We start from the raw sequence: 24556 nt of genomic DNA, 5'->3' as shown, positions 1-24556 counted from the left end.
GCTGACAAAGTTTACCCTTGAAAGGGAAAAGTTAATGATATAGGTGATACACCACCAAACATTTAGCTTTTAAGAAGCGTGAATAACAAAATACAAACCACCCCATACTTTCTGGGTAAAAACTCCAGCAAAGCCACTGTCAAAATTTAAAGACTTTCAACAGGGCCAGGATTTCATCCAGACACTTAAAAACTTTACTTAAAAGTAAAGTTGTCAGCAAGTACTTTTCTAAATAAAGGTAAATCGGGTAAAAAGTATGTGGACTTGTACAGGGAGGCAACCAAATAAAAACAAAGCCATGTTCCCATTGGAACTGACAGAATGAATCCACTACACATTTTGCACCCGAGCATAAACGTCACCCATCAAGCAGTTATTCTATTTATCTTAAATGAATTTAGTATCTGTGAAACGCACTAAATCACCACCCTTAGAAAATGAAATCTGTCAGAACTCTGCCTCACTAGTGAAATCAGCCTCGAAGCAGAGAGGCAGTCTCTTGTGCTCTTCAGCTCCAAATCCATTTTAATCCTTTTCTTCTCTTGGCGCAGTTGCTAACAACGATGCAAGTACATAGCAGGTGTAGTGGTAATGCTTGTGATGTGGACATCTGTTCACTGGGAATGAGCCTCAGGCCACCAACTCATCACATGGTGGCCTCCAAGGAAAGGGAAGAGCAGTAGGAGCAAACTTCTGATGTGCCTGAGCTAGGGGGTGTGATGAGAAGAGTAGGATCCACAGCAAGCAGACCACCTTCTCATTTATAACTGATTTAAGAACTATGCTGAGTTTCATCAGAGGATGCAAATTCCAATTATCATTTCATGCATTCCCTAAAGAGGAAATCTTCCATGCCTGAGCTGACCTTGAAAATGCTAACAGCTGGCCTGAAGAGATGGAAATGTCGGCAAAACTAACACATAGAGCCTGATAAGGCACCTGCTTTTTAGTTCCACCAGACAACTCTTGATGCTTAAAAATCTTCAGTGAAATCAATCAAGCGTTTTACTTCCTAGATGTCTGGTGAAAAATTCCACAGTATCTCAGAGTCGATGCATGTTTGATTTGCCAATTACACTCTCTTACTTTGTTAAATCTGCAGCTCCTCTGTGAACGTGCACTGAAAGTGATTTGTGTTCTTCCATTCACAGACTGATAACTTGTACTGAAAGTTAATGATGCAGTGACACTTGGCAGAAGTTTCAGCACTGTGTGTCTGAAAGGGAGCCAAATGCCATTACTCCACCATGGAGGCCTTCATTTTTGTTGTGGTCTGATGTACAACTTCATTAGCAAGCTTTCACATGGAATGTACTCTGTCACAGCATATAGCAGAAATGTATGGGTATGTGTTCAAACAAGAAGGAAGAAAAAAAGATTTATGGCCAGAGGGAAGGAGTACTTTCTTATCAACCCATAATCTGCTTTTAAGGGAGTGCTTGAAAGACAGAGCCCAGACCTCTTTGACAACAAAGGTCTGGACATGAGGACTGCCTCTGGAGGGCACTTCTGGTTCTTCTTTTGCAGCCTGTGGGTTTTGTATGAACAATGGCAAAGCCAGGCATCCAAAACTGTCTTTGAATCTATCTTTCCATAAAAGCGCTGCAGTGGGGATGACTTTGCTATACCTAAGCAATCCCTCCCTTTTATAAGTTAACTCTTGAATCCTGGAGGTAGGCTCCAAAACTTGGAGCGCAGGGAAGAACCAATGCACACGTTTGTATCACAAGCCAACTGAGAATGTATTATATATATAAATATATATAAACCCCATCTTATTATTAAGATGGGTTTTAACTAGGCTGCATCGAGCTACTAGGCTACAGCTCCTCCTGTTAACACCGGACTGATTCTGATCTCGGACAGTAAAGCACCAGTGCTTATCTCACATACAGAGTGGTTGATTTTACAATAGACACAGTCATACGTGCCTTGAGACGAGAATGTGCTGGTACACTGCAGAACTGGGAAAGGAAACAAGTGACACCATGTGCTGCTTTCATGAATGCGCCTGTTGATTTTTGAAAGCTCATCATTCTCAAAACAGAACAAACATGGGAACTGAGAATGATGGGATTTCTGATGGGTTTTTGTTTCAACACTAAGTATTTTAAATGCAGATGTGCTTTAACACATGGCCGCATCTCATTTACGGACCATAAAATCCACAGGTGCATAGATAGCACCATCTGATAATGAAATCACTACTGTTATGATCTTCAATAAACTGATAGTGGCCCTCTTATTCCTTTCCAATGACTATTTATAGCCCATTGAGGAAAATGCTTTGGATGGGACTTTCAATCTACAAATATTATGCACATTCATAGCAGTGAATAAACTGATGCAAAAGCCCATGCTGGCTCTGCTGCAAAGCCATTTGGTTATCTGCGTGCATTAGAAATGGCCCAGTCACATAATTAGTATGAAAAACTGACAGACTTGTAACTGCTCCTGACTGAATACAAGATAATTTATCTAACCAGAGCTGGCACAGGGAAGAAAATGAGCCTTTAGTATTTTTATCAAATTTGCATGAACCTGAAGAGAAAGCAGGCCTGCAAGGTTCTGACCTTGCTGGCACCAGTGTGAGAAAGGGACCAAAAGCAAAGACATTTCATTCAATTATCTTCTCATTAGGTTTCCATAGCAATGGCTCTTTAAGCAGGTCAAAACTTTCTCAGTGGAAACAAACACTGAGCTGCTTGTGGGCCATGTGTGTGTATGTGTGTTTTCTACCATTACCAGCACGGAAGCCACCACGTTTGGTCCCACAGGCTCGGTCTGGTGACTGGCAGCAGGCAGATGGGGCTACGTCACAAATTTAATAACTGGCCGGTTGGTCCCAACCAGGAGGCAGACAATTGCCAGCTAAAAACTCTTCGACAGCAAGAGCAGGGCCCAACGTACTGCACGCAATGCACCCCTGTTCCACATTCGTGGCTCACTATGTGCCATGTCGACTAGCTGCAACAAGTTGGACTTTCTCGTGAAAGGCACCCTTCATGCTTCCTCGTACAAAATTACCAGGCTTGAAATCTTCTCCCAGCTGCTCAAAGGCGCACTGGTTTCCCTCCTCACGTGTCCCAGGCGGTGTTTGGCTGGCCTCTCACTCCCATTGTGCGGGTTATTGTGGGAGTTTCCTGCCCTACTTCTCTTGAGGAGGCTGTTTAAAGGCAGCATGAATAATTTGGCTTTGACTAAATCAGGCCTCAAACAAGTGAAAACAGGGCCATACACATTCACTGATTCTTTTTGATTCCTGCAAGCATGGGGTATTAAAAAACCCCTATCTTAAATGCAGACATCTCAAATACAGCAAGCTCGCTCTTCTTTTTCTCCCAATATTCCTTGCCATTTTTAAACTATGCAAAAGGAACAATTTATTCTGTTAGTAATTAAGCACAGCTTTTAGCATCCTTGGTTTGGGGGATTTGTTTGGTTTTGGCTTTGTTCTTCTCAGTTTCTGCCCTGTCTCTGCCTCACGTCCTCTGTCAGATCTGCACTCCTCTTTCTGTGCAGATGAGCTTACAAATACCTGCCAAAGTTAATTTGGGCACCGTGAGAAGTTGCCAGAATCAAACGTGATATAATTTAAGCACCCCCCTCCATGACCTGGAGGGATAATTTAATAACCTCCTGCATTCAAAGTCTGACCTGCAGTTTGGATGCTGCAGGGGAAGAGGATTAGGAAATCTAGTGTTAAAAACTACTGGCACAGGCCAGTAGATTACTGTACCAGATGGGGCAGAACTGAGCCTTGCATGAACCCTTTTGCAAAACCAAACCATTTTTAAAGAGGCTGCTGCTTTCACTGAAAATCACTGTGGAAGATGGGAACACTGAACTGCGGGCACTCTCCCAGCCTTAGGCTGATTTGGAGTTCAAGTTTATACTACAGGACAGCGACTGGCTTTACTATAGCACGTCCATTACAGAAAATCCTTAAAAACTGGTTCAGTCAATAGTCTCTCCTGCAGAGAGGACAGTGTGCAGATAGCAGCCACTTGTGTTGTGGCCTCACTGGTTGCCTGCTAACGACCTCAGTGAAAGCCATAATGCCTGAGCAGCCTATAACTCGTCCTCTGACATTCCCAACAGAGATCTGGCTAAACTGTAATGTGTGAGGAACTTGGTTGAAGATGTATGACATCCTGCACACACAGAGAGGACGACAAAGACATTCACTCTCGGGAGCAGCTGAAACACGAGTGTTGAGGACACAGCTGCCAAGAGGCACAGCAGCTCCCCCATGCCAGGGGAATGCAAAGCCCCTGAGCAATGCTGCCCTGTGCTGCCTACACCCCACATGTGCGTGCTTTTCTCCAGCACCTTCTGCTCAAAAAGTCTGTTTCTGCTCAACTCCCTGCTCTGGCAGAGTCTGGGATTTAGGAGTACAGGCTGAGGAGTACAGCAGGATGAATTGTGGCACTCAATATGAAGTATGACCATTTACTTGGTCAGGAGCATGCTTGAGCGGTACAGTTCAAGGAACAGCAGGTGATTCATGTAGGAGGTGACAATTCGTAACACCCACAGCCACGTGAAGGTGGGGGGAATGTCTGTGAAACACCAGATACAGCCACAACTGTTACCTCACATGTTTTTTGTCCTTCCTTTCTCTAGCAGCTGCAAAGAAAAAAAAATTATATAGGAATGTCTGTACCTCATCCTATCTATATGAAGTGCTCTTGGGTCTCTCGCCCACTTCCTTCTCTTTCCTGGCAGTTGTCTAATACACCACATTTGAAACTTGCCCAGAAGCTGCTGGAGCAAACTGACAGCAAACACATCTATTTCCCAAGAGGAAAAACACACAACTTCCCCCCTGCAACATCCCCAGTTCTTCTAAAAACAGGATGAGAATCAGGATGCAGAAGCCTGAGTTCAGGGGACTGGATTTAACCTGGATTTCCTGGCAAACATGCAGAGCTCATCAGTCTGTCATGTAGACTTGAATGCTCAAAAATGGGAACAGGCTAAAAGCTGGATTACATTGTTTTAAATGCTCTGTTTACAATTATGAGAAACCCTGCTCAGTCCCTTGCCTGAGTAAACATCCTTGGGGTGTTGCCATCACTTCGAAATAATAAGGATTGTATATACAATACATCCCCAGATCAACATGGTATGGGGACAAAGATGCCATAGTAACTGCTAAGAACACATTTACTGCATATTTGTTACTTTGATGATTCTTCTGGCAAAACAGAAGTCACTGTGTCCACACATGAGCACCTGCAGTTCTGGGGAGATTTTTCTTTAAAATGAGTAGCATCACTGTCGTCACTTTGCTGAAGGCACGCTGAGAATCTGCAAAGTTACGCTAGCACCACAGCTGACAGCAAGAATGCAGTTTAAGAGATGGGAATCTTGGAAAGGGCAAGGAAAATGAAATTTATTATTAACAGAAGAAAGTTACAAGCATCTCCTTCCATGCTTTGTGTTATTTGCTGATTATACGACTCAGAAGCTTGACCAACTGTTTCAATTTACAGAAGGAACTCCAGTATGGCCAAAAAAACAAAGCAATTGTGAGGCAAAGTTTGAACAAACATAACTTTGTTTTATGCTGTTTATGGATAGCTTTTCAGGCCACATCAGTAGCCTTTGTTGTTATTTACATAGATCTCAGAGGCCTTCGCTAGAGTGAAGATTTTTCTCTCTTTGTCAGGATCAATCAAACCAAAACCATCTTTGGTAGGGCATTTATAATGCATAAAGCAGGTTCATATGTGCAGGTTTTTGTAGCTTCAACTAGTTAACAGGAACAGTGTTGTCAGTACAGGAAGGCTGTATTGCCCCAAATGCTTTTTGGAGGGACAATGACTTCAAGTGACAAGCAACTCTGCCTCCAGGCTCACTTAACCCCTTTTGCCTCCCTTCAGGCACTGCCACTGCTCCTCTGTGTTACAGCACATCACCCACTTGACAGAGACTTGTTGAGCAACTTGCTGGACTGAGGGCACCAGCCTATTTCACACTGGCTTTGAACAGACTGGGCAGCAGGGTTAGTAAGATTCAAGGCAAGACTGAACATACACTGCTTGTCCACAGAAACAGGATTTTTTCCTACCACAGACCACCAAGGCTAATCTGTTTTCAGTGCAGCGTACAGTGGAGCTCGTCAGGCTCTCCCTTCAGCTGGGCACCACAGAAATGGAAAACCAAACCAGGTTAAAACAAACATAGCTTCTTCCAGACTCCCTCAAAGCCTCTTTATTTCTGGAATCCCTCAACTCTGGCAAATTAAACAACGATTCAGGTGTGTTATTTTAAAACTTTAGACCTCAGTAGCATTAAGTTGCAGGGTGTGCAGGCAGCAGCACTGGGCAAGGGAGCTACCAAGAGCGACCACGTTCCAGCTGACTGCTTGCTCCCTCCTCCCTATCCCAGCACAGGCTTTTCCACCGGACTGCTTTTATTTTCCGAACCAACCTGCTCAGAACACCAGACCAGAAACAACTCACCTCACCCTAGGAAAATGTTTATATTTTCAATATGTAGAAATATAAACTTTTCTCGGGCAAGCTTTTACTTGAGCTTTAAAAGAGTACTCACAACAACAGAATTTTCAGCTCCTGAAAATCTGGTTGGCTATTCTGGGACAAATTTTTTCTTTTGTCCCCCCAAATCTCTTTCTGGGTTTCTCAAACATGAGAAACCAATGCACATCTGCATCAAGTTTCAGGTTCGGCAAACTGGAGTCTTCTCACAACAAAAGAACTTTTGTAAAAGGTTTACCCCAGATCATTCACACATTATGAGGGGGCCACAAAAGCAGTGTCCCCAAAGGGACAAGCTTTCCTGTTTCTTAGCATGCCCACACAGCAAATTCACATGAAAGCCATAAACTAAACACTGAACTCCCAACAAACCCTCTCAAAGGCCAATATGCTATCCTTCCCTGAAAAATATCAAATTCAACATGTTAGTAGCAAGTACAGACATATTAGATGGACTTGAAGTGGTCATTTTCCTGCAGGTCAATTTTATAAACTCTGACACCCTGGAAAATTCCAGTGATAATTCAGCTCTCCAAGCTAGAGGGATGAAACCAGCATTGAAGTGGCAGGCTGTCAACTAACAGCACAAGCTTATGTAATTTCAGCTCTGAATAATTTGTATAGTATTGAGTAGGTATCATTTATCATTTTCAATACCTTGCCCAATTAGTGTGCATCACATTGCCTTGCTTCTTACTCCATAAATATTTGACACAACCTGCTCTGTGCCTGTCTCCTATGTCTGATCAAGTTAATCATCTATGCCCTTCAACTGACTGAAAAATCCTCAAACAGGGCACATTCTTGAAAGGTCCACAAAAATCACAGGTCCCTTCTATGTGAACTAAGATAATGAGGTTAATTTCCTTTCAGAGAGGTAAATGGGCACTTGAGAATAGTCACTCAGAAGATGTTTTGTACTGTCTTCTCACTCAGTTATTTGTGGTACAACACCTACACAGAGACACAATTTAGGAAGCTGGCTAGAACTTGTAAGAGGAGTTTATTCCCAGCTGTGTGCGGTCCTCCTGAAAGGCCTTTATCTTATTATTTACCTGGGGTGAGATGATGATATTTACCCATGGGGAAGGTGCTTTGAGACTAAGAAAAAAGCATGATTACAGTATAACCTTGGAAGCTTACTTCCCAGGTTACAATCCCATCCACTTGGCACTTCTTGTTTCATTATAATGTTGGACAAGGAGGTATCCTTCAAAATACCTTTTCCCTGTTTCAATATCTGAAGCACCACTTTCAAACTCTAAGCCTTCTAGGCTTTCTCTGTTAACAGCATGTAACATGGGGGCAGTGATGGTATCCAAGGTAAAACTGACCTTATCTGTCTTAAGCTGTTTTGAAAAAGAGCATCTACCGCAAGCAAACCATCACTGCTTTCTCTCTGAGTGATGAAGACAACAAGGCACCTCTAAAAGATAATTTATCACTTTCCAAGATCTTTAGCATGAACCAGCTTCCAGACAAGCTCACAGGAAGCCCCTAAGCAGCTTGGTCCCTATTGTACACCTGATTTCTACACCGCCAGCACTGAGGTGAGTCCCACACCCCGCATCCACCAGAGCTCCCTCTGGGACTGATGCTCCTACTGAACTAGCAAGAGCAAGAGAGGCAATTTCTTACAACCTTCCTATTACCATCCAGCATTGCATCACTAGAAGATATTCAAATGCAAGACTGTTAAACCTTACAAAAGCGCATCACATCACAACTGGATTCCACATACTCCCTCTGAATCAGTCCAGCTGGCACTACCCCACAAAGAGCAGGCAACTGGAAATACAGTGTCAGTTGTCTTCATGCACTGCTGCACGTTACCCTTAGCAGTAGGGATCCAAGATCTTAGGATCAAAGGAAGGAGGAGCAGAAAACAAGCACACACATTGCAGCAGGAGGTGACAGTAAACAGAAACCCTCTCAATCCTCACAGAGAGGTTTTTATTAAGGACTGTTAAAATTAAAGCTCCTTTTAACTTGGTTTTAAATACTTCATTCCCTTGGCACCTTCTTCAAAAGCACAGTTACAAACCCAGGAGTGCACAGGAAAAGGAAAGTGATTTAAGTAACTCTCCCTTCCCCTCGCCTATCTCTTTTTGGCTGCATTTAGGTCTAGTCACAGAAAGTTATTTTTTAAGCAGGTTTAATTTGTGGAGAGTGTGAAACCAGTGATGTTCCTAAAAAAATCACTACCAGTCATCTTGGTGTATGCATACCCTAAGCACTCACAGAGGGGAGAAAAGATAACCCTCACCTGTAAAACTCAAAATAATAAAAGGCCAAACGAGAACAAAAGAAGGAGCAGGTTCCAAAACAGGTTTCATTAATAGCGGCTGGATCTGAAACCTTGAAACACCAATACAATCGAAACTGAATTTACTTCGAGGAAAAAGAAAACACACAAATTCCCCCTCCCTCCTTTCTCACCTCCTGTGCCTTCACTTACTTTCTTTCAGTGTCGGGTGTTGATGTGGTGCTGCTTAGACCAAGTGACTCCTGCAAAAGAAGACACGTAGCAGTGAGAGCAGACACGAGAGCAACCTTCACCCAGTATCAAATCAAAGAACAAACAAACATGAATGGATGATCAAAATCAAAGTACTTACCTCAATCTGGGATCGCAGCTGTAGAGATGTGGGGCTGGCATCAGGTTTCTCCTAAAACAGAACAAATGTCAGGTCAATGAACTATCCAAACACTAGGAAGAATAGAACTTAAGGGGAGAAAAGGGGAAGAAAAACAGAATGTAGGACTACATCAAAACCATTCAAATGGGAAACACCAACCTCACCAGAAGGAACCACTTTCAGGATAAATTCTGAAATACTCCAGTAAAACAGTTAATTCTATCCTTATCACTGGAGAATATAAACAGAGGTAAAAATGCCAGACAGAAGTGATTCAAAACGAAATAGAAAGAGGAACGTTTTATTTTCACTAGATCATCACACAATTTGTTAGTTCAGTTCAAGTGCCATTTCCCAAAATTTAACTTCAAGAAGAATATACGGGGAAAATCTGGCATTAAAAGAGCATTGTTTGAGCTAAAAATACTGAGAGGATTCAGATACATTTCAGCAAGGCCAGTTTCTTGCACAGAAATTTGTCAACAGACCAGAGTTCAATGCCTTCCTTCAAACATCTAGGACATAACCACCTACCCCAGGACTTGGTCATTCAGGCTCTCTTTACAGTCAATGGAGAAAGACAGAACTCTTACGGAACAACTCGTTTGACAGGTTTCAGCTGCCTCAAGTTAGATGAGGCAAGTCCCACTGGTGATATCTAATTTAAGATTGCAAGCCAGCTGCCTAAAAGGCATGTACTATTAACGAGCCTAGCTGAAGCAGTGGGAAAACTCCAATTAGAACTGAGGAAGAAATTATAGTTGTCAGTACTGAGAACTACACTTTGCTGTGTGATCTGCATGTGAAACCATGGGGGAACCTATTTACGGTTAGTTTATTCTCAGCCAGCCCTACCCCAGTGAAGTTATTGCAAAGTAAGCACTGTAAGCCAAAGGCCATCGTAGCCGAGTAAGCAACCACAGTAGTATACATGCTCCAAAAAAATAAAAAAAGGATGTGGATTTATTTCTCAGCACTGGAGGTCTTTTTGTTCATGCATTCCTCAGTCTACATGTAAATCTCTTACATCTATGAAACTATACTTCCTATGCCCTTTTTTTACAGGAAGGATGACAAAACGTTCTTAAGATTTACTACAAAAAAAGAAAAGCAGACACAATTTTCTGGAAATGCAGCCTTTTAATACTAAATAGGAAATTACTACTGACTGCCACAAAGTGGTGTTGGATTAACCTGCCCAGAAAGTTTGCAAGATGTAGACAGAAGCCTACTCTGCCATCACACGGCTGAGGCAGCTCGCACGGCTGGCCACGGCAGCCAGGAGGGTGCAGGACAGCTCACTGCCATGTGCTTGCTAGTGAACATGGCTGACACAGGGTCAGTGCCCTGCTGGGGGGCTTTCACAGAATCAGAAAGTGGTCAGGGTTGGAAGGGACCTCTAAAGATCATGTAGTCCAACCCCCTACTAAGGCAGGTTCTCCTACAGCAGGTCGCATAGAATCGTGTCCAGGCAGGTTTTGAATGTCTCCACAGAAGGAGACTCCACAGCCTCTCTGGGCAGCCTGTGCCAGTGATCTCTCACCCTCAAATTAAAGAAGTTTTTCCGCAGATTCAGATGGAAATGCTTGTGTTCCAGTTTGTGCTCATTGCCCTTTGTCCTGTTTCTGGGCACCACAGAAAAGAGCCTGGCCCGTCCTCTTGACACCTGTGCTTCAGAGATCTGTACGCATTGATAAGATCCCTCTCAGCCTTCTCTTCTCCAGGCTGAACAGGCCCAGCTCTCTCAGCCTTTCCTCACCAGGGAGATGCTCCAGCCCCCTCACCGCCTCTGGACCCTCTGCTGGACCCTCTCCAGTAGCTCCCTGTCTCTCTTGAACTGGGCAGCCCAGCAGGGGACACAGCACTCCAGATGGGGCCTCACCAGGGCAGAGCAGAGGGGGAGGATCACCTCCCTCGGCCTGCTGGCCATGCTCCTCCTCACGCCCCCCAGGATCCCACTGGCCTTGGCCACCAGGGCACAGTGCTGGCTCGTGGGCAACTTGCTGTCCACCAGGGCTCCCAGGTCCTTCTGCACAGAGCTGCCTTCCAGCAGGTCAGCCCCAGCCTGTACTGGTGCAGGGGGCTGTTCCTCCCCAGCTGCAGGACCCCACACTTGACCTTTCTTGAACTTCATTAGGCTCCTCTCCACCCAGCTCTCTAACCTCTTTTTTGCCTGTCCATACATGGTCTGCATATCTGCTTTTGCTGATTTTATAGCACAAAAAGGGAAATTAAGTCCTTGAGTGGAACTCACCATGAAAAGGCAACCACGTTCACTTACTGACAGATCCAACAGGACTTTTCTAGTCAAGTAGAAGCTGGACCAAACCCAGGGAAATTCCACAGACATTCACAGATCAGGAAAGCAAAAATAGCTATTGGCACAAGACATCCCTTTCTCTACCCATTAGCTCTGTCAAAACGGAATCTGATTAGGTTTTGCATCTGGAAAAGACTGTAGGCATACCGCTGCAAATCCTCCTTGGGCACTCTCCCACTTCTGCCTAGAAGTCCACAAGGAGGGAAGGAAAGACAAGCCCCATGGTCCAAACACTCCCCATTCATGAGCACCTTGTTTGGCCACACACCGCTGCACAGATCAAAAAACAAAAGAGCATTTTATCAGCTATCCCATCTTAAAAGTTTCAGTATACCAGTCAGGAGAATCCACTTTGTCCCAAACATGCTTTTAGATCCCAACTTCCTGATGATTTATGTATTGCCTTAAAAAGCTGCTTACTGTAAGTGTTCGTTTGTTGGTGTTTTTTTAATACATTAGTTTTTGTAAACTATCATTTAAAAGATGCTATCTGGGTTCCCAAGGCTTTACAGAAGACTTTTGCTTGAGCATGTGAAGTTGTAGCCTGAAATTGCAATTTAAATAGAAAGTCACTACTTTCAGGCTAAAACTATTCAACTGAATAGTCATCTGCATCCCATGCAACAAAATCCTAAAAAAGCTGACTGAATTTGCTTTCTTTTTTCTCACTGACTGTCAAGCCCACCCTGTAAGAACAGGAGCAGTTTTATAGGATCAAGATGACTGTGGAGGACAGAAGCAAGGGCAACTCTCCGCTCCCTCCTCTAAAGATCTACTTTGCAATGCTGGAATGCAAAATACCTGCTGGTTCTGTACTGCTGTGATTATTAGTCCTACCCGCCTTTCCAGCAGAATGGTATTCTTCCTATTGCTATTTAGACAAGAAAACAAAGGAAAATACTTAGGAAAATACTACTCTTGACTGAACTTCTGGCATAGATCTATATAGAGAACACATAAATTTTACCAGCCTTGAGCAATTGTATTCATGTAATTAAAAATCCATTAAACCTCACGTTAAAATCCACAGGTCATGTTTACTTCAATCCAGCAGGATCAGGGCCTTTTTTATAACAAGGACTAGTTCTAGAAGGTTGAGCAAATGTTGTATCATTGACATGCTCTCAAGCATGCTGTAACATCTTTTCAAAAAATATTTTCAAAGATTAGTTTCATGAAAGTACATCTTTCACCCTTCTGAACCAAACCTTAAAAATGAAACAGAGGAGAGCTTGGGATTACAGAAAGAGCGGCTGCAGTAACAGACATCCCTAGCCTGCATTTCCAGGACTCTGGTCTAGACAAAGCAGGCATCAGAGCAATTGGTATTTTCTGTCCCAGCAGTCTGCTACCCCAGATAACTGCCCTCCACATGTGCCCACAAAGCTTGCCTGTGGTGTGCCAGGCATTCACGCCACCTACACACTATGCAGAGCGCAAGAACCCCAATGATCTGAGAAAGTACCTGATTAAGTGCAGACTCCTTAAACTACATGATTAGATCCAGTGTTTCCCAAAGGTCCTATTTACTTCCACGGTTTCTGGATTTAAGGGGCCCTGCGTAAGTCACCCATCCTGTACTTAAACACTGTCAGTGCATATTAGGTATGTCCAATACACTGTTAATCACAGCAACCAAGATTTGAAGATTCTGGAAAAATGGAGATATTCACAAATTGCATCCAACCGCCAGAGAAAACGTAAGATGGAGGGCAAATGGTGGCTTAGCACCAGCTTGTCCAGCTCCCCTGAAGGTCTAAGCTAGCACAGCACAGAATCTCCAATACCGATAACAAAGCCAGAGGGAGCTGTCATAAATTAGTAATGCTAATATCCTGCAAAGCCCACTGAATTTCAACTAGGGTTTCCTCCATCAAGTCAACTACAGCTTATTTAAAACAACCGCAACTTGCAGAAACATTTTGTTCTCTCAGCTTTAAGGCCATATTCTTAGCAGTCCTATCTCCTTCCTGTCTCCTCCTTCACCCAAAGCTGATGCTGTCAGGAAGACAGCTGCAGGACGAGGTCCTGAGGTCTGGCTAAAGTTGTGCTCCAGCAGCTAAAGGAAGGGAAGGTCCGCAGGCATCGCACTGCCCAGGTACTGCCTGGTATCCCCAACACTTCCGCGCTGCAGGAGCTGCAAAAAGCAGCTGCGGAGCTGAACTGATAGGGCTTGGGAGCTCTGGTGCAGAAGTGCGAATCGGCAAAGTGTTTCATAGAAATCTCCCATTTTGAATGAAAATGCGCATTGTAAGCTTAACAAGCAGGATTTGTGGCTTATGCTTTAAGCCTTAAGTTGTTTGCCTTGGGGCTCAAGAAAGAAGCTTCCTTGACAGGTAGCTTTTCTGCTTACTTTGTATACCACGATTTATGTGATCATTTGGATGCATTTTCTATTCAAATCATTGCAGGCTTCTAAATATTGGGATTTTAGTTTTATACACTACCTTCCTCGTAAAAATCTTGAAAACAGTTTTACAATCATTTATGAGCTAAGCCTGAAAAATGAATATGGGAAGAAATAACAAAGCACTAAATACCCAGGGAAGAAGCTGGAAACCCATTTCCTGACTGGAATGGCAGGTTTTGAATTCATGAGAGACTTCCTCCCATGGTAACTTCAGTTCAGTTGTTCTGTTTGTAACATAACAGATAAGGGACGTTTCTGCCTATCTGAAAGCATTGCTGTCCTGCTCCTGAAATATACAAGCATGGTAGAGAGAAGCATCCAAAAGGAAACCTGGTTACTCAGGGTAAGGCTCACACATTCTAGGGGGAATACGCATATTTTAATTACCTAAACATTAAGCTTCATCTATGCTCCACACCACAACTTGGTTTAGGAAATTATATTCATTGAATGAATCCCTTCTAATTAGAAATTCATGAACCTCTTCACAGTTTCTGCCACAGGAGCTGTATCCATCTGAATTATAAATTTAAACACTCCTCTGCAGATCCCAAGACAGGATTAATTTCACTGTGCAGACAGCAACCGTGCAAAGTGAGACCCAGACGGCTGCTGGGAAAATTCAGTGACATAACCAGTGAAAAAGGACGTAGCTGAACCGCAAATTTATAAATAATTTTATGAAAGCATTTCAGCAGGTGTAAATAAGGCAGCTACAGCAGAGAACTTTCTGTGAGAAAATTCTGCCAGTCTCTTCCCCCAAATATTTTCCTTATTTACTCCAAACACGCACTGCATGTTCTAGTCTGGCTTCTGAAACAATTAAACAAAGCTACATCTGAAAGACAGCCAGAGCACCAAAGGTCTCTAAGAGTTTGTTTTACTTTGAAAGCAATCATTCTGCCCAGAGTGCTCTACCATGCACCATATTTCAGCCTCTGCAGCAGTTCTGGAGAAGGTGAAGGGAAGCCCCAGTGCAAAGACAGTGCAGGTATGCAAGTGTGTAATGGAAATTGCCTACAAGTCACTAGCTATGGGGTCACAGGTTAGAACAAAGAAATAAAAAAAGACCTATCCCTGTAGCAACCACCTCAGCAAGTTTTTGAGGGAATTAACCATCTCAGTGAGTTTCCAGTGGTACAGGCTAGCAAAAGTCCCATTTTGAGTCTCAAACCACAACCTCTGGACCATCCCGTTAGCAGTTTCAGTGAAGACTGAAGGCTTCCTGCTCCATTACTCTTGCACGTTAGATCCAGAGCTGACACATGCTAAATGATACCAGCCTGTAGCAGCAGCAAAACTCTGGATCAAGAAAATGAGCTATGTGGGAGGAATGACTAAAAACAAACAAACAAAAAAAAACCCCAAAAAACAACCAAAGGGATTTCAAACAATAAATACTTCTACACAATACAGAAATAACAGTCCAAGTATCTCAGTGCCTCCTTGTACAGCACAGTGCAGACACAGGTAAACACTTAGCTTACTACTGATGAAATGCAGCTTCAGAGCGAACACGCTACTCCAGCACTCACATCTGCTTTTACTCTTAGTTAGGGAAGAAGAATCATGCCTCTCAACTTGACACAAACGCTGGAATCTATTGAATGTAACACATCACGGGGGGAAGCGTTTGACACTCTCCCCTCTGCCAACAATAAAACCAGAAAGTTTTTGTCCATCTCAAATACATTGCATGCAACACTAAGCCACAGGGGCTGAGAAACATTCCACGATGTTTTTGAAAAACATAAATCATTAGCAATTACAAAGAAACTGCAGCTTTTGTAAAGCCCTATAACAATGAAAAGCAAGGCAGTGCTAACTTGTAAGCCCACATGTAACAAATAGAGGTCGAATCAGCGAAATTACGGCACAAACACCAACAGCAACAGGCTTCAGAGAAAGTCGATACGGGAACACAGCTTTCTGCAGCAGGGAAATCAAGTACCTTCTGATCAATTTTCCAATCCAAGATGAAGCAAGCCCAGAAATATGGCAGCTGTCTGTGCAAAAAAACATATTAATATAAAGGCGTGTATATGCAATTGGGACACAGCAGGGCTTTGATTGATTTATTTTACGTTTTACAGCTACTATCCAAATGGTAAAACAGTAAAGAGCTCTTATGCTGACATAACTGCTTCTATACTAGAGCTCTTGCTGGTATAAACAGGATGAGCGAGACCTGCCATCTTTGCCTGAAACTCCTCAGGTCTGTCAGCATCAACTTTTATGTACAGGTAAGGCCAAAAAAGAACTTTTGTGAGAAGAAATAGTGATTGAAAACGCAGCAAAATACATGGGTTTCCAGGGAGGACTTTAAGATAGCGAGGGTGTTTGTGGCATCAGGATGAGGTACAACATTTCAGAGGAATAAGAAGAAACCCAAACAAACCACATCAAGAATGGTTAAAAGTGAAGCTGGAGGGGGCTCAGGATGTGATGCAGGCAAGTGGGGTGTGAGGCAAAGCCCAACTGGATGCTGCCCCTTGCTCTCATGCAGGAGCTGACAGGGCCCAGGGAAGAGTCACCACTTCCCCCAGGGAGGGGGTTTTGGCCTTTGGGAAAATGACACAAGGAAGGGAGAAAATAAATGAATAAACAAACAAACAACAGTGTGTTGCAGTGTACTTTGGGGTAGGAACAGTATGGTCAGCCAAGTGCAGGCTCCTTGCCCAGCTGCCGGCCCTCTAGTGAGGATGGCTATGGAGGTGTGCGGGTACCTTGGCCTCAGCAGAAGCGATACCCTCAAATAATTAGGAAGTCAGCACCTCTGTGAATAACATACCCCCCACCACCACCCTGCATCTTGCTTTCCTGTAATAGCAGGGCCAGGTATTTAGAGTGGTTTTGCAGCAAAGCACTCACAGCATCATTGATAAGATAATCCCAAACAGCTCCTCGCCTTGAAAGCCATGGCAGAATATGCCAAACTTCTTCCTGAATATTGATGGTCCTGATCTGTTTTTATGTGCTCTTCAAATTCAGGATACCCATTCCTCAGGTTCAGTGATGTTCTCCATTCCCCTCTATGAAATGCTTTTCAGATCTTACCCATTTTTCATTCTCGTGTACACAAAGCTGTACTGTATTTGTACTAAGCTTCTTTGCCATTTTTCTCAATTTTCCTTTAGTACTTTCAAGAACAACAAAACATGTATTTTCTTTCTGAAAAGTGGCAAGGAAAGAGAAGGGGAAGCCCAGGCTAAGACTTAATGTCTCCAGGAAACTCCTACAGCCATGCTATAAATCCTTTCAGAGGTACTGTGGAAACTTAGGCTAACACAAGTCCACTGTATGTCATATTGTGTGTCATATCACAACTGATACGGTAGTTGTGCACCTACACACCAATAACCGTGCCTCCAGCACGTGACATTTCAGATGATCTATACTGCAAATGAACGGAAGCTTTTATGCTGAATCAATCAATACACTCAAGGCTCAGGGATTCTTGTGAAATGGGATGTTAATGTAGTACAGATGAATTTTTGCAAGTGTACTCCCTTTCATATCATCATTTATTGTGCCAGCTAACGTTTAAAAACTCCGCATTATTTTCACTTGATGTTGTTCCAAACAGTAAATTACCAATGAATTATTCAGAAGATCTGTAGCAGAAAACACAAACTACAGTTGACTTTTAGTTACTAAGGCCTTAAAAACCCTGGTGAAATTCACGAGTAGGTAAATCAGAAGAAAGCACTACTCATGAAGAAACCCACAAAGGTCATTTTTTTTCCTAATATCACAGATGCATAGGGTACCAGCAATGAAGTCCCTCATTTCAGGGGGAAAAAGTACTAACACTTTCCATTAATTCCATTCTGGGAAAGCAGTGATTTACTTCGTTAAAAAAGAGACAGATTAAGAGAAAGTCAAAGAAGTTATCTGGTGGAAAACAAAGGATATTTTAGCTTAAAACTTCCCCCCCTCCGCTTTTTTTAATTATTAATTTATGTCAAGCTGATAACCTGCAATACATTTTGTGTCAGAAACTTCCATTGTTACAGTCACTGTAATGTGCAGATTGGCTACGGCAGTAAAATTAGACAGTTCTCTCCATTTCTTTTATTTGAGACACCTTACATTACAGAGACTCAAACCAAAACCCAAATACACATGAAAGAGATAAGATTCTTTCTGTTGGATCCTTTAGCTGTGGTGAGCAAACCCAGAATTCAGAGCTTGACAGCATCATGGGCAGTGGAAGAAAAGCACCAGTTCATGAGAAACCTGGCACCACCCTTTGTTTCTACAACTGCTACCCTTTGGGCTGCCCGTTATTGCCATCAGGCCATGGTCTTCAGAGCTCATGGCCTCCTCTTGTGTTCATAAGTTTCTGGGAAAATCTGCACCTATATCCAAGTTTTTAATTTTAAAGCCTGTATATAGAGGCACATATATCTACTCTGTGTTTTCTTTTAAACGTGAAATTGAACCTTTCAGAACAGGACTAAAGCCTTCCTTTAATTCAAGAAATTATACCAGATTTAAGCCTCTCACACCCAGCACAGAATTTCTGAAAGTTTTAGTGCTACTGCTCGGGAAATGGATATTTCTTTTAAAGCTTTATGGAAGGGAAAGAATCCAGTAAAAAAAAAAAAAAAAAAAAAGCAGGAAACAAAGGCAACAGAACCATGTAACTGAGAGCTGAGCTGAGCCGAGCCAGGGCCTGAGCCACGTTATCCCACATCTCTGGCAAGCAGTCTTATCATGAGGCTGTGCCCACACACATTTACTGGTTTTCTCATCTTTCCATGCAGAAATTCAAACAGCCTCCTGTTGCATCCTTTCATGCAAAAATTACGTCAAAACTTTAAACACTGGGGCAAAGTAGATTCTTCCTTTCCAACTGACAGTGAAACTGTGCCTCTTTTCTCCTCTTTCACAGGTTAAAAACATCAAGAGCTGCAAGCTCAAAAATGCAGACATCCTGAACTCCAGTCTTTGTTAGTAGAAAGCCTTGCAGCCCTAGCTTTCAATGCACCCATTCTCAGTGCTTTAGACTCGGAAGGCCTTTTCTGCTGATTTTCACTTTCAGTTTAAAGTTTTTAATCCAGTTTAGTTCCCCCTTAGTGACTCCTATGTTCATTTCATGAAAAATCCCTGGTCATGAGATATGTTGTATATATCATGACTTCTAAACATGGAGGGCTGGTAGAGTCTGTCCCCCACTTCAGCCACGCTGACAGTGGAAACAGCAGGAATACAGATGAGAAAAGGTTTTGAAAAAAAACTTCTATCAGAAAACTTGTGTCAGCTCATGGGGAACTGACTCTTCGCTAACATCTTCCACTACGATAAACTCATTCTGAAGAAACAGTTTCTTTCAGGATCCTTTCTAAGTAGGCAAGCTTGAAGCAGGAAAGAAACTGGTCGTATTGGGAAAACTTTTAATATATATATTTTTTTTTAAACCTGCCTTTTATAACCATTTAAAAAGTATAATCAATGTTTAACTTGAATTCAAACTGGTTTTGTTTACTATGTAGGTATGTGAAACTGAACACCTGAAAATTAAGATGGATAATACGAATTCATTCCCTAGAGCTAGGCACTGAACTGCTCACTCTCAACCTGCATAAATGCACTCAAGGAATGTGAGGGGGTGAGGGAAGAGAGACAAAGGTTGACAGTTGAATGCGAACTTCAAAGACTCCTAGAAAGTGAGGGGAAAATTAATTTTTTGAACAAGTGAACTGAAAACAAATTAACCATATTAATGCAAAAAAGGATTAGCCCACAAATTGCTAGTCTATATTTATACGCCCTTCATGCTATAAAAAATACCTTTGATAAAAAGACTATTAAATTAGCCATTCTCTCTTTACCTTTGAAATTAAAGCCTGTATTTGATAGATGCTTTGGGTCAGATCCTTACATATTTAAGTCTTCATTACTGGCCACCACATGATAGTTACTATCAAACTGAATTTCAAATCACCTCTGATGCATTGTATTCTATTTTTTAGGCCCAAAGACAACATGAAAGATTGTTCCCATCAGAGGGAAAAATGGTTGATGAAGGCCATTATACCATTTGTCACAATTCTGTATATTTACAATATAGATACAGCGCATCCTTGTTTTGATAATATTAAGAAGTAATTATTGCCTTCTACACACTCATGGTAGAAATCTGCACCTACACAACTACTGATAGAAATATTCTTCATTTCTATTTACATTTAAAGTTAAGACTGGACTAGAAACTCTCATGCTGTAGATAGTTAACAGTAACAGCCCCAGGTGGTGGTGGTGCAGCAAATGGAAGCCATGCTCTATAGGATTACTGCTGCAGCAAGTTTGGCTCTGAAGGGTAATGGTTTGACAGTGACATCTGATAGCTCCAATACTAATCAGCACAACTGCTGGTAAGGGGTTAAATTGAAGGCATCAATCATGCCATTAACAGCTCCCACTGTTGGGCCAGGCTCCAGCCCAGCTGCAGAGCTCCAGCCAGTTCTTGCAAAGCTCAGCTGTTCTACTGAAGAGGCACAAGTGGGCTTCTGCCAGGTAACCAGCACTTGGGATAGGAGGTGTGTCTTGCCCTGGCACACTGGCCTGACAGCAGAAAAGTGCTTAATACAGGTTTCAGTGATTCCTAATTTAAAGCTGTACAACACTCATCCTTTGTTCAAGGCAGGAGGCTAGAGATCTTCCCCAGGAAAGGACAGTGAGGACCAGAACCCTCTCCCCAGGGCCACAGCAGCCTCCTAGTACAAAGTCCCTGCGGCTGACTCCTGCTCCCTCCAGCCCAGGGGCATTGCACTGGTTTCAGGCTAGTGCAGGATGGCAATGCACAATCTTTGCCTCATTTGTGTTTTTAGGCAACACGAGTTATCCCATCACAGACTGAGTCAGGGTCTTTTCCAAACAAAAGGCCAACTGCTGAATGATGAACACACTTAGTATTAAGAATATCTGCAGAGAAAAAGTAATTATGACACTGTTATGTACTGCTTACAAAGCATTTGAACCTCAGCAAACAGCTGTCCTTCACGTAACCACATAAAACTCAGACCTGAGGAATCTGCAAAGAAAGCTGCCACCACTGCTCCAAGCAAATCATCTGCCTTCAGCATCCACAACTGTTCACCAGAGAATTAAGAGTGCTGTAGTAAAGTCTTACAAATTAGTTTCTAACTTAACATTTTCTCCCTGCAGTCAAACCACATACAATCAGCTGCTTAGACCATTTTATTCCTGAAGTGGCAACTACAACATGCTTCTTCCCAAGTTTCACTTGCAACTTCAGCCTTTCTCACCACCAGACCGTGGATCACACTTGACTTTAAGAAGGACTCACATGACTGGCAATGCAGAAACAAATGAAGCGCAAGTGCAGAGCAGACTTGCAGTCAAGAGCTACTCACAGTTTTTCAGCAATGCAGTGTGTACAAGTAACACATACGCTTAATTTCAGAAAAACCTGTACAGCTTTGCACTCCCTCATGCACCTTCTTATTCATCCTTTCTACTCGGCACCATATTTTACTATTAAAGGAGTATTGCAGTCACAGGCAATCAAAGTATGGCTTTAAAAAGGCTGGTATGCATTGCTTGCATTTTTATAACTTGTCTTTCAAATATACATAAAGTGAAACAGAGCCCTCAGCAACCAGTAACTACTTCTGTTTAGAGGCCCATTCAAAACCCAGCGACTTTGCTAAAGAGGGCTACAGAGTGTCCTTATGCAGGCTATCCAGCAGCACAAGAGTTGGCTGTAAGTTACAGGGATGTCCTGATGAAATTAAGTGGATATGCCTCATCTGTACAGCTACAGAGAAGGTTCAGCCCTCCACATGCCTAAGCAGAACTGTAAAATTAAATAATTGGAAGGAGGTCACTTACAACTGTAAATGCAAGAAATGCATTTGCAACCTTGTGTGCAGCTTTTGGCTGGGGTAGAATTAATTTTCTTCATAGCAGCTAGTAAGGGGCTATGGTTTAGATTTGTTCTGGAAACAGCATTGATTATACAGGGATGTTTTTGTCTCACACAGCGCCAAGGCCTTTTCTGCTTCTCATCCCACCCCACCAGTGAGTAGGCTGGGGGTGCACAAGAAGTTTGGAGGGACACAGCCAGGACAGCTGACCCCAACTGACCAAAGGGACATTCCATACTGTTTGGCACCATGCTCAGCATACAGAGCTGGGGGAAGGAGGAGGAACGGGGGGACACACATTTGGAGTGATGCTGTTTGCATTCCCAAGTAACTGCTACAGGTGATGGAGCCTGGCTTTCCTGGGGATGGCTGAACACCTGCCTGCCGCTGGAAAGTAGCAAATGAATTCCTTGTTTTGTTTTGGTTGCATGCTCAGCTTTTGTTTTATTTATTAAACTGTCTTTATCCCAACCCATTACTTTTTCTCACTTTTACTCTTCCAGTTCTTTCCCATGTCCCACTGAGGGGGGAGCAAGCAGCTGGGTAGTGCTTAGCTGCTGACTGGGGTTAAACCCTGACACTCTGGAGGCCAGCTAGAGCAAGCATGCTTTACATTGTCCTTAAATCAACTGGGTGTAATGTAAAGGCCACCTTTTACCATCTTCCTGCAGAAACTTGGGGCTTTATCATGACTCCTAGTGCATATAACTAAGCCTTCCCAATCATATTCTAAACAGGTGTGTACCTAAGAACAGAAATAGATCAAAACCAACCAAACAAAAACCCAGAAGAGAAATTAAATGTTATGGACAACAAAATAACAAAGCACAAGACTAGAAGTGACAAAGAAAATGTTGACAGCTGGGATGCATGTGTAGTAACAGCAAGAGCAAAGCAGACTGTACACTGCAGTCCTCAAGGTAAGAAGTGTTGGCAACCAGATCTCATTCTGGAGACAGATAAAAAACACGTGGAATAAAGAACCACCAGCAAAACCATTAAAAAAACCGAACCAATTGCACAATCCCCTCAAAGAGAAAGACAGCAGCAAAGGTACAGAAGAAATACAAAACTCACAAACATATAGCAAATCAAATCTGCAAGTCCAGAGACCTTGGTGCCTCTTAACAACACTGCCGTATTGCTATGAGCAGTAAACTTCAATTACAATCTAAACCAAGTGGTGGTCAAAATCTTGACTGGGAAAAATCCATTGAAGTCAAATCATTTCAGCTAATAATTTGCTGCCAAGCACTTCCAATGCTGCTTTGTCATTGCTGGCAAGCTGACGGAGCAAGCACACTGCAAGCTGCTTGCCTGCAACAAGCCAAGGGTTTGCTGCAGGAAGGAAGCGTGCTCTGTCTTGTCTCCTCTTCCCTCCAGCAAATATAAGTTACACATGCAAAACCTGGTGAACAAATGACCAAACACCCTGTCTTTGCTAATGTCTTTGTGTAAGCATTATGACTCAGTTCGCTGGTAGGCCCTCCTACCAGCTAAATTAATTTACTGTGGTAAGGAAAATCTGAGCAAAGTAAAATTTAAGCTGTACAAACACCTGCAAGAGTTTCTAAATGCCTGGATTTTTGTGGCCAAGACCTGCTTGTTTGGGCAGGTGCTGCCACTGTTGTGGGAGTGTCCATGGCACAAATTGCTCTGCTCTGTCTTCAGAAGGGAAAGCTGCCCTCGCTCCTTGGAAACAAGTGTGCTCTAATCATGACAGCAACAAAATGTCTTGACCAAAAGCTTCATCTTTTTCTTCTCAGACTCCCCTTAATACCTTTGGGTTTTTTCCAGGTTATGGCCCTAAGAGGGTTTAGTTACAACAGCTTGAGGCTCTCATCAGTGCATACACCCTTTCTTTAACAGTTTTTCTTGTTTCAGATCCAGTTCAAACACAAACTGCTCCTCAATAATATTGCCTCTTATTCAGTTACGCATACTCTGTGAATAAGTCCATGCCAGTGGAAAGAGAACAAATTTTCAATTATATAAGATCTTGTTAAAAACAAGTGAAATAAAAATAGTACATCAGTAAACACAGCCGAAACTACAGAACTATCTTCCATGTGCTGCGCTAGGCTTTCACAGATATCAGCAGGTCTTGCTAAATGAACTAGATCAAGGTATGCAACATGTTCAGGGTGCTACTTAACTCTATAAGGAAACTATGGGTTTATGCACTTTCACTGGCTTTTAAACCAGAGAGACATGCAGTGCCATTAATGAACATTATCTGTTTAAAAGACAGTTACCTGTCTTTTAATCCGCTCTTCATTTAGCTTAATCTACGATCATTCTTATATATTTTTTTAATATCTTTCAGAGAACTTGAGGGGTTAAAACAACAAAGTATTCAAGCACATGCCTGGCAACTGTACTCATATGTTTAAACTTTAGCATGTTTTTGCATGCTTTACTGAATGGAGTCCTGATCCCCCAGGACAGGGTACAAGCAGTAGGAGAAGTTAGTAAATAACACAGGATACCTTAAGTTTTCATCGTATGGGATTGCAGTTCCTGTAGGAAGTGCAGTTTCCACATTTCACTATGCATCAGATGCAGTTTCTGCACAACTAAGCAAGCCTTTAAGAGGATAGCAGATCTTTTTAAATCTTGAAAAAGAGAGGAAATCACTCACTGTCCAAGAATGTCCAGAGGCTGCTCTTTTTCAGTTCATGGGATCACATGAGTTGAGATGACAAGAGTGTGGAAACTAGTCAGTGCTAGGAAAGGCTGGGGACTGCAGCAATGACAGGGAGACTACCTGAAGCCAGTTTCATTAT

The 24556-nt window shown here is 42.7% G+C and overlaps 1 protein-coding gene across 6 annotated transcripts in view; it reads right to left on the bottom strand.

Moving 5' to 3' along the window:
* The window catches only part of LOC130151160 (SAM and SH3 domain-containing protein 1-like), a 569478-nt gene that overhangs the window by 53709 nt on the left and 491213 nt on the right, over nucleotides 1-24556 (bottom strand). For all 6 annotated transcript variants that reach the window (XM_056342993.1, XM_056342991.1, XM_056342992.1 and 3 more), the window contains 2 exons: nucleotides 9125-9175; nucleotides 8965-9014 (listed from right to left, as the gene is read on the bottom strand). In XM_056342993.1, the coding sequence (XP_056198968.1) occupies nucleotides 8965-9014; nucleotides 9125-9175 (101 nt within the window). The remainder of the gene's footprint in view (nucleotides 1-8964; nucleotides 9015-9124; nucleotides 9176-24556) is intronic.

This window comes from Falco biarmicus, chromosome 6 (assembly GCF_023638135.1).
Source record: "Falco biarmicus isolate bFalBia1 chromosome 6, bFalBia1.pri, whole genome shotgun sequence".
In the NCBI taxonomy this organism is placed as follows: Eukaryota; Metazoa; Chordata; class Aves; order Falconiformes; family Falconidae; genus Falco; species Falco biarmicus.
The sequence above is the reverse complement of the archived record's forward strand: the minus strand, read 5'-3'. Positions and strand labels throughout refer to the sequence as shown.